The sequence below is a fragment of the Symsagittifera roscoffensis genome, chromosome 1, assembly GCF_963678635.1.
Source record: "Symsagittifera roscoffensis chromosome 1, txSymRosc1.1, whole genome shotgun sequence".
NCBI classification, from domain to species: Eukaryota; Metazoa; Xenacoelomorpha; order Acoela; family Convolutidae; genus Symsagittifera; species Symsagittifera roscoffensis.
This window is the reverse complement of record NC_087062.1, coordinates 6,538,755-6,549,361: the sequence shown is the minus strand read 5'-3', so window position 1 is coordinate 6,549,361 and position 10,607 is coordinate 6,538,755. Positions and strand designations below refer to the sequence as shown.

The 10,607-nt window shown below is 36.3% G+C and overlaps 1 protein-coding gene across 1 annotated transcript in view; it reads right to left on the bottom strand.

Annotated features, from left to right (window-relative positions):
- Positions 1 to 1,280: 1,280 nt before the first annotated feature.
- LOC134843901 (uncharacterized) overlaps positions 1,281 to 10,607 on the bottom strand; it is a 681,357-nt gene continuing 672,030 nt past the window's right edge. Inside the window, exons 60-67 of the mRNA XM_063860276.1 lie at positions 8,351 to 8,552; positions 6,777 to 6,973; positions 6,227 to 6,499; positions 5,443 to 5,513; positions 4,678 to 4,850; positions 2,959 to 3,042; positions 2,301 to 2,555; positions 1,281 to 1,904 (exon numbers count right to left, since the gene is read on the bottom strand). Of these exons, the coding sequence (XP_063716346.1) occupies positions 1,483 to 1,904; positions 2,301 to 2,555; positions 2,959 to 3,042; positions 4,678 to 4,850; positions 5,443 to 5,513; positions 6,227 to 6,499; positions 6,777 to 6,973; positions 8,351 to 8,552 (1,677 nt within the window). The 3' untranslated portion in view covers positions 1,281 to 1,482. The remainder of the gene's footprint in view (positions 1,905 to 2,300; positions 2,556 to 2,958; positions 3,043 to 4,677; positions 4,851 to 5,442; positions 5,514 to 6,226; positions 6,500 to 6,776; positions 6,974 to 8,350; positions 8,553 to 10,607) is intronic.

The following is a 10,607-nucleotide window of genomic DNA, read 5'->3' as shown; positions in this document are numbered from 1 at the left end:
CTAAGCCAGCTATAATGTCTTTGCCAAATAAATGAGCACTTTTTTGCGACGTAAGGTAGGGAAAAATGAACTTCATATTATAACAAAATTTTCTGCTAGTGTAAAAACACGGGCTTAAAATCTGGGACTTCATTCAAGTGATGATTTTAGTGAGCGAGAACTGGTCTCGAATAATTGTTGAGGCAACCAAAACTTGACCTTGTATTTGATTGACTCCTGGTAATTTAATCGAATCGTTATTTGAAGGCATAAATAAAGTATCATTTTAGAGCTGAAAGGACTAATGACTCTTCACAAGCCACTAATTAATAATAATTGTAGTTCCTGCGAATCGCAGAGGAGCTATCGGTAGGCCTTAACAGTCCTGTCGAGGATAGTTCATTTGTATTATCTCCCCACATTCCAGACAGTGTTAATTTTTTGCTGAGAGAAGCTGTTTTTTTTGCGACTCAAGGCCGTTTTTTTTTTGCGTCTAGAACTTTTACGTGGTACCACTATTGCAGCCAAATTTGGTCAGGTTGTGGTAGACCTGAAGCTGGAGGTCAAGTGAGAGCTTGTCCTCGCAGACTATCATTGCCATGGCATGGGATCAAATACTGTACTGACTACAAAGAGACAAAAATGGAACGCTAAGAGCTTAAGCTGCATCTTTGACGATGATGAACATAATTATCTGCTTTTGCATAGATAACACAACTCGCTTGTACTTTCACTATTCAGTTTTTGGTATTTTCACTTTGTATCAGGGGCGGATTTAGGGGGGGGGGCGGACGCCCCCCCCCCCCTCAGGAATTCGAAACCCCTGCCAACCCAAAGGGTCCCCCCTTTGGCACTTTTTAAGAAATCCATTTTTGGCCGACCGACCCTCAAATTTTTTTCAAGGCGCCAATATATACTAATTTTGAGGGGGAGCGCGCGCCAAAAAAACGCGTTTTTTTGTCAAAATTTTCCAAAAAGTGCCAAAAACGGCTTTTTTCACCTGTTTTTCAAAAATTTGCCTGCGGCGCAGAAAATTTAGCCAAAATAGGGGCAAAACAGTGCTTTGGGAGAGCTCCAAAAATCAATTCGGTCGACCTAAAAAAAAAAAAAGTTCGTCAAAATTTTGGAAAATTTTTTGAAAATCCGCCCCCCCCCCTCGAGAAAATCCTAGATCCGCCCCTGCTTTGTATATTCACTTTTCAGTTATCTACCGATTGGGCATATTTTTCACGAATCCGCAGATGCACTCTCATCTCGAAATTTTTTTTTTTAATTTTCGACTTAGATTTTAAGCTATCGTATACATAAAGTTTGTTTGAATTGGATCTCTGATTCACAAAATATACATATTTACAATGAACAAGGTTAAAGTTCGCTTTTCCAATCTAAGGGTGAAGCTCATCAAATTAATTCAAATGAACCCAACAGAGAAATATAGTTTTGATAGCCTATAGACAGTTGATTTGACGCTGTAGGCAATGATTCTGTCGAAGATTCTGTATCTCAAGGATCTTCGTTTATAATCTGTTCTAGCAGTCTCGAATCACTTTTAAGAGGATTGTTGTCTGTTTGATTCTTAAACGAACCCTTCTCGGATTCTGTCTTCGATTCGCTACGCGGACGTTCCGAAACTCGACCTGACGACTCGTCTCCGCCCTTGGAAACATCTCGGCTGTCAGATTGTTCTTCGTAATTCTCGGGTTGTTTTTCAGTCGACTCGTTGTGTTGTCCTCGTGATTCAGATTTTGGAGTGTCATGAATAGCCTGCGGTGGTTCGGCTTTTTGGCTTCGTGGGGTGTCGTTTGCGGGTGATGTTGGATCAATAGTATCTGGCGACGCAATTGGGAAGTCTAAATGAGTCTTGTAAGCCTCGTTGGGGGATAGAAGATCATCGAACTCTTGGGATTCCGATTCAAACTGCTCGCCTAAAAAGGAATTGAGTATTAAGTTAAATTGTGTTATCTCGGCTGTGATTGGCTGACTTGTATGAAAAAATGAATACAAACCTTTCAAAATTTCGAAAACCCAATATTTCGATTAAAAAGTAGACTTTTGACCGGTTCACCGTTTAGTTTCGAAAAAAATGAGAACTTTCTAAATATCAGTCATTTTGAAGCAATGTTGTTTTCTCAAATCCGTATAAAACTTAGGAAAATTAGAAGTACTTATCTGTGTATCTGCGCTCTGGTAGGTTTTTGCAGTAATTTCTGTGTTCGCTCAGTAAAAAAATTATAAAAAAAAACGTACCGTCAAATTTCTGATTTTTTCTGCTTTTTAGCTCAAACTATTATCACTCCTAATGCAGAGCTCAATCATCATACCTTGTCGTTCGATGTCTTGTTTCTGCGAACCTGGCGACATCGAGTAACTCTCATCAACATCATCCCCCTCTCCGCCCGGGTGAGCACCACCTCCGTCGACCACTATGCCTCCTGGCTTCACGCTGCCCTCACTAGATGAGGTCCTGTCTTGGACTCTGCTCTTTTCCTGTTGTTCGGACACTTTTTCAGCCATCGATTCATTCGCTGTCTTTTTTATACTCTTGTCAGAGGACGCAGTTCTATCGCTTCGAGATTCTAAAAACAAAACCCCGGCTCAAAAATCAAGTTCTTCTAGTTTAGTAGATGCAACTTCAAATAATATTTGATGTCCTGAATGATCATATTTAAATTTGTTTAAAGTTGTGGAATGCTCCAAAAATGACTAAAAATTATCACTAAATAGCAGTAACTTAACTTGAGCGAGTGCGAATCATGATATTCAAGTTAAGCTAAGAAAAACGCTAATATCAAATAAACGGTGCACTGACTGTTTAAATTGTAAAATCAGTCACCGTTGATTCTATTTTTAAACCAATTTTTCTTTTGACGCAACCTTAAATACGTTTACATTTATTCGGAAAAAAACAAGTATTGCAAAAAATTCCGCTCCGATTAAATGCGATCTGTGAACTACTTGTGAAAAAATATGTGAACTAACGTGGAGTATGTTTTTCACTCTCGACTGCTGGCTTCGGTTTTTCTTTCTGATCTATGCTGTTGATCAAGTCCTGAAGACTCTCCCCTGAAAATATCAATTCTCATTTTTTATCTCACGTTATTTCAACCAGAGCGCGGTCTGTATTTAGACAACCGCATATTCATACTCGTCAGTAAGCAGACAAATACTGTATGAACCAACCAGAATCGAGATGGGAAAGCAAACTTACGAAACAAATCATAATTACCCGCAGTGACAAAAATGGATGAAAATTGATTATATACAGTAAAATCTACAAACTAACGTACTAAATTGGTGTATCTACAACCATTTTTCGAACGATAATCGATTCTGTACTGATAGAATCCATTTTTTTCCACCAAAAATAAATGGATTTCAGTGCCAAAATAATCAATTTTTCTATGGTGTAAAACCTCAATATAATCTGTTGATAATCTGCATTTGTCAGTATATAAACTTTATACAAAAAAACCTGCAGATAATCTGTATCAAATTGATTAAATCGCCTAAAAACTATAGGGGTCGTAAAAATTTCAACTTTGACCTTTCAAAATTTAAATTAATGATTTTTTATGACAAATTCAAGAAAAATTTGCTATCAGGAAAAATTTTCCTCCGTTTTATAGTGAGCTGAACTCACATGAGGAAAATTGGTCACCGCAAACTACAAGTTTCAAGAGATCCCTCTAAGATTTGACAACCTAAGGATTTCCGCGGTAAGAAAAGTAATTATGTGCAAAACTTCTTCAAATGCCATTTAAAAGATTAACCTATTCAGCGCAATTTTGTGAGAAAAACATCAATAAAAATTAGAAAAAATAACAGAGCAACTTAGCTTTGCTGCAACTTATTTACACAAAAAAAAATTTGAATGTTTTTAGATCAAACATCAGTACAAAAATTGCAATAAAAAGCCTACATTATAATTTTATTTCAAAATACTCATTCGATCTGACTGGTGAGAATGTTGAGAAAATCAGTGTATAATCTGTGTTTAATGTGTTGTAGTCAGTATAAAATCTTTATATAATCTGTATTTAGTCTGTATGTAATCTGTGTATAATCAGTATGTATTCTGTAGATAATATGTAGATAATCTGTAGATAATGTGTATAAATCTGTTTATAGTATACATAAAATTTGATACAGAAAAATTAGTTTTGGAGTGGTTTGGCAATGATTAGATAATGAGATATACAGTATTAAAATTTTGCAAAACAAAATGCATTATAATCGATTATAAAAACTACATAATCGAAGTTTTACTATAAAAAATTACAACAGATCTGAAATCTGTATATTTTCTATAGATGATCGATTTTTATCCATTTTTGTCATCACTGCGAGTATTTATTAATTTCTTCCTTGTCTCGATTCTGATTGGTTAATACAGTTTTTGTCTGCCTTTTAGGCTGCTTTTTAAGGCGTTTTTAGGCACTTTTTGGAAAATTTTGACTCAAAATTAGTATAGATTTGTGCCGAAGGCGCCTTTAGAAAAAATTTTGGGTCCATCACCAAATATGGATATCTGAAAATAGTGCAAAGGGGGAGCCTTTGGGTCGGTAGGGGGTCGAATCCCTGCGGGGGGCGTCTGATCCCCCCCCCCCCTTTTAAATCCGCTACTGACCAGAATTGAGGGGGGGGGGGGCGGTCCCCCTCCCCATTAGGCACGCTACTGAGTATCCTAAATAGTGTTACCCCTGGTGAGTTTGGTCCTGGCAGTGGATATAATATCAGAGTGAGTCTCGTCTGGGATGTCTTTGGGGATGGACTTGATGTGTGCCAGTCGCATCCTCTTACTGCTCAGACTGGAGTCGGAAGAAGAGACCACTTCAGGGCCAGCGTCCAGCAGCAGACATGTCGAGGTGAGACTGGAGAAAAATAATACCAGTGTCAGGTGACATCATCTCAGTGCATAGTAAAGTAGAACAATTTTGAATTGAAAAAAATTAAACCGCGCGAGCGGGATTCGATCTGGAGCTAAAAAAGTACTGACGTAACATGAAATGATAACGGTAACTTTTTCTGAATTATTTCTCAACTAAACCTAAAAATAGTCTTCAACAATCGTTTCTTAAATTTTTAGAATTCGTTTCAATAAAAATTTAATTTTTTTTCTCAGCTAAAATCAAGAAAAATCTATAACAAGTCTTTTCGAAATTACCTAGGAGTCGTTTCAAAGTATGTTCGACAAAAATTCTTGAAGTCTGAGAAAAAGACTTGCCCAGTTATCTTAATTCAGCTCACCCGTGATAAATAAATGACCATACGCATTTTGTGGGTCTTTTCTGTTGTATTGCTTGCCCCTCCCACCCATTTAAACGGCAAATTTGAATTTAGAAGAGAATAAGCTAATCTCAATAGCTAAAAATATGCTATACACTTACGTCAATTTCAAATTTAGGGGTGCGCGGGCATAATAAAAACTACTTTGTTTTTGAAACGATCATGAAGAGTATTTACCCGGCACTGCTGAAGACTGAAGGGTTGTTTTCACACGGGAGATTCAAGTTGGTGACGAAGGAAGCACGTGACTAGAACAGAGAATTCATTGATGAGTTGGTTTCCAATGTTATTTGAAACGTCGAACAGTTATTTTGTTCATCCAAGTTTGAAACGTCTCAAAAACTTAAGTTTGCTAAAACGAGTTGAAAGTTGGTAAAAAGGTTACAAAGCAGATCTAAGATTTTCGCCAAGTGAGGATTCTATAAAATTTTTGAAAAAATCGCACGTTTTTTTTTTTACAATTTTTCATTTTTTCAGGTCATAAACTGACTTTTTGAGCTCTCCCAAAACAAAAAAGAAAAACGATCTTGTTTTGACTTTTTGAGCTCTCCCAAAACAAAAAAGAAGTACGATCTTTTTCTGACTTTTTAAAAACTGTTTAATCTTTTTCCTAAATTTCATTAATTTTTTTTTAAATCAGACACTAATTCATAAAAGTTAAAAGCATCTATCATTACCTAATTTTCATCAGCTGTACAAAATTTTTAGTGAAAACTCATTAGTATTAAGTTAACACCCACCACCCCCACAGCAGCTTAGGAAGTTAGACTTTAACTTTCTTATACATTTCGAACAATCTTTCACTCAAAATCGACACTATTCTGCGCATTGCGGAGCAAGTATCAACCCACATTAATTTGTGGTCAGGCGGATCTTATTTTGGTCCTTTCAGAGAGAGAGAGAGAGAGAGAGAGAGAGAGAGAGAGGGGGGGGGCTAAAAACTTGATGGTAAGGTCCTTACCTTGTTAGTGAACACAGGGCAATTATAAAAGTCGTCCTCTCGTCCTTTCTTCTGAATCCAGTCTTTCCTCTTTACAGCCTTCACAACAATTGCGGGCATCGGGACCGGTCCAGCGGCAACCCCCACAGTTCTCAGTCTGGACTCCTCCAACCCCCACGTGGAACCCTCCAAGTATAAATAGCGAAGTACAATGGTGGGGTCATCTTCATTGCCTCGGAGAGACAGTGGCTTCAGTTGGTAAAGTTCAGTAGAAAAGTCCAAGTCCAACACGATCTAAAAGGAACAGTATTGAATGACCCAAAATTTATCATGGATTGAATAAGTATTGTATGTTTTTTGTATAAAACAAAAACAATTTGAAGTTTTTTCGAACATTTTGATCAAGAGACAAATAATTTAAGTATAGTTGAAAGAATTTTTGCAACGATTGACAATGATAAGATTGAAATTTATGATTACTGATAAAATTTACTTTTGATGGTTCAAGATTGAAAAACACATTCGAGACTTCATAAAATATTAGAAATTTGGGACCGAATGATTCGCATACCTCATCAATAAGACAGTCAAGTTTGTTCGCAGCCGTCGACTTGAGACAACAGAGGACGTTCGTCGGGTTCACGAGGCCTCCGAGCCAGATCTCCTTCAAAGCGCCCCTCCCCGTCCCATTGGGGTTGGGGTTCCTCTTACTAGCTACAACTCCCCTTCGCAACCAGTCCGAAAACTGCTCGTGGCGAGCAGTTAAATCTAAAACACATTCATAGATTTTTCCAAAGTGACGCCCAAAAAAACACGAACTGCTATAAATATTATATATGCTTCATTTTGGGATCTACTTAACAACCTCCCCCCTTTCAACTTTTTTTTCGACCATTCAGAATGCAGCAAAATTCGAATTTTCAATACAAGCTGTAGTGCTCATTTACTGTATTTTTTTTATAGGGGTGGAGATTCTTTAGTAGATACCATAGGGGAGGGGAATTGTTAAGCAGATCCTCATTTTGTTTTCAGAAAACTGATGTTTCTAAAAAATAACTTAAATACGCTTTCAGTCTCTTCTGTAGATATCTGACGATCATTGCATAAAATGACTTCAATTCAAAAATCACCTTTTTCGTTATGAATCAACTCATTTTGATTGTTCTAACAATCGAAATAATCGCAACATCATTATTGAATGTTTTTTTTTATTCGGTCTATCCGTAACAGCCAAAACAGGTTTCAGGAAGCGCTAGCGAGTTCAAGGAAACATAAGCGAAGAACGAATTTTTGTATGTGGTTTTTAAATTAAAAACTATAAATTTTCCATATCTTTTAATTGTAAATTCCTGTTAAGTGAACTTCGGGCTTGAACTTTTTTGAAAATTTTAATCGGCCTGATATTCAAAAAACCGCCATATCTACAAACCAGCAGCATATCGTAAATCTGAAAAAACATCAGAATAACGTAAATTTTATCAAAATTACGTAACAATCGCATAACAACAGTGACAATCTGTTGTTATGATGCACAACAATATTAATTTTCGGCTTTTTGGAATGGTAATCTTATTTTCGGTTTCTTGGCCCTTCGGCTTGTTGGCCAACTACCGGTTAATCAATAGGTTCAGTGGATCTAATTAACAATCCCCCTATGGAATTTACGAAAGAGTTGCTCTAAAAAACAGTAAATTAGCACTAGAGCTTTTTTTGAGAATTCTTTTTTTTTGCAGGGAGAAATTTTAATGGGGGGACATTGTTAAGTATAGTTAATGCCAAATTGTTGGCAGTGGCAATAACTTTTCGTTCAACGAATCTGAACGAAGTTAATAAACTTTAAACTCGTAAAAACGGTTTCCGAAAAACTATTTAACCTAAAATGCTATAGTTTTTGACCGATTTAACTGCTCAAGGTCACCGATATTGCCAACAATTTTGCCTGAACTATAAATCAGGTTTTGTGAGATTTTTGTTTAAACTGTCTTTTGCTGAAAAAAAAACAAACTATGTGTTAAATAAATTAGTTTCAATTGTACTAATGAAACCAATCTTTATCACACCATTCACAGCTTAGTACAGGGTGTAAAAAATAGATGACTCTGATTGGCCGAATATTCCAACTTAGATCCATAAATGGCCACTCACTTTTGAGGAATGAGTACAATGTGTGCGTGGAGGGAGTGTGGCAGTTCGACAGCCAGCTGAGAGGCACTTCCTCTTTGGCCAGAGAGTGCGCGGCTGTCTGCAAGTGGGGTGGGAGGGACTCGATTCCCCGGAGAAGACTGGCCTCTATCTGGTGCAGAGACTGGCGAATGAAGCAGAGCCACTCATTAAAAAATAGACACTCCTGAAAGCAAATACACACATTATATGGGTAAACAGTATTTTGGACGAAAAAAAAACCAAGAATTATTAGTTTTCCTGAAGAGAAAAAAGCCACGACACTGTTGGAAAAAAGTCCATGAACGCAAAGAGACAGAAAATAATTTAACTTTTGAAATACAAAGTAAACAAGACTGCTCGTATCAGTACAAAGCCCTGAATGTTCCGACTGCCATTTAAGTGGTCTCGAATAGTTTCTGATAAATTAAGTATTGGCAAAACTATGGATATTAAGCTGATCATATTTAAGTTTGAGTTACGATTTGAGTCGTGTAAGGAATGAATAAAACTAATTAGCTGCCTCAATTCAATTTGGAACAATTTTGTAGAGCGGGATAATTCGCCACGCGTGTATATTGTGAAACGAGCAGTTTAGTCGGAATAGTGACAGGATACTATGGGATGCGAGGGGCCAGACTTTTGAAAAATTGGTCTCAATAAAAAAACTATCCAGAGCATTGATATGTAACAAAAATCTAACAATTAATCTAAAAGGTTGATCTGCCAATTTTGGGATTAAGCGTTTGCATGCGACATTTTCTCTGAAATAAGTCCTTTGCTCTTTTTAATTAATTCTATTAGTTCCAACTTTTTGCTACTTTTTATTCAAAGAAAGTGACGGGGAGACTTTCGAACTAGCACTTTTTGAGCAATTTTTAAATATTATTCAGAAGGTATTGTTGTCTTGAGCTCAAATTTAAAAGATATTTCACCTGCAATCATTTGATGCAAAGTTATGCTGGTTTAATAATTGCCAAATAGGAATAATTTACACGCGTTATATTTCGTGCTAATAACACGTAAGCGAAGATTTAATTCGTCTTACGAATCGTTCCGAATTGAATTAAGACATGCTATTTGGTCTATTTAATACTTTCCTACATGCGATCAATACTACTTGTATCAGGGCAAAATCCTCAATGTTCCGACTGCTAATAACTGATCTCGAATATTTTATTGGTTAATGAAATATTGAAAAATAATGAACTTCAGGCTGACAATTTCCAATTTCAAATGTAAAAACTTGAGTCGTGTATAAAAATGATAAGACCAGTGAGCTTGTCTTAATTCAATTTGGAACGATTTATAAGGCGGGATAATTCACCACGCGTAAATACTGCACGTTACATTTTCAGTATCAAATTATAAAAACGAGCAGATTACCTACATTCGTGTCAGGTTAATATGGTGGTTTGCGAGCTTTAAGGGGCCCACAAAGATCCTGAGATCGGATTCCCGAGAGAAAAACTCTCTTTTGAAAATTGGTCACAATTAGAAAAAATACCCTGAGTACATATACTTCTCGCTTTCTTCGAAATTCAGATCGAATGTATCACTTTGTTCTTTATATAGAACAAAGATATATATTTGTTCTGAAATTCGTTATTTGCTTTTGAAACTTCATCAGTTCTTTTTCAAGCAAACACTACTCTATAGACCTTAAAGGGCAGTCGTAACATTCAAGTCTTCGCCCCGATACGAGAAGTCCCATTATATATACTCATCGCCAAACTGTTACCAGGACTTTTCCTTTTCGGTCAACGGTTTTGAACGAAATCTTAGACTGCTCTATTTGAAAACCAATACTTTGGAACTATCAATAAAAGATCAAACATAACCAACAGACAGATGGAAAAAAGTCAATGAACGCATGTAAACAGAAAAAAAATACTGACTTGTTTTCTTCTCGACTTTCCAGGAAAAAAATCCCCTTTGAGCTCTCTGAATTTCTAAAACATTTTACGGCTGGCAATTTTTTGATGAAATAAAACCAAGTTGAAAAACTCGATCAATAAATACTTTTTTTTCGCTGGGAAATCTGAAAGTTGAATTCCACTTTCGAAACTAGATGTCGATCAAATTTTTCGTTACACTTTTGCTGTTCGATAGTGGAGTTCGACTTCCTTTTAACAAAAAAAATGAACTGAACTTGAAAATAAATCGTAATTAACATCAAAATTAAATAACAATTGCATAACAACTGTAACATTCCGATACATTTCTGATTAAAATTTAAAAA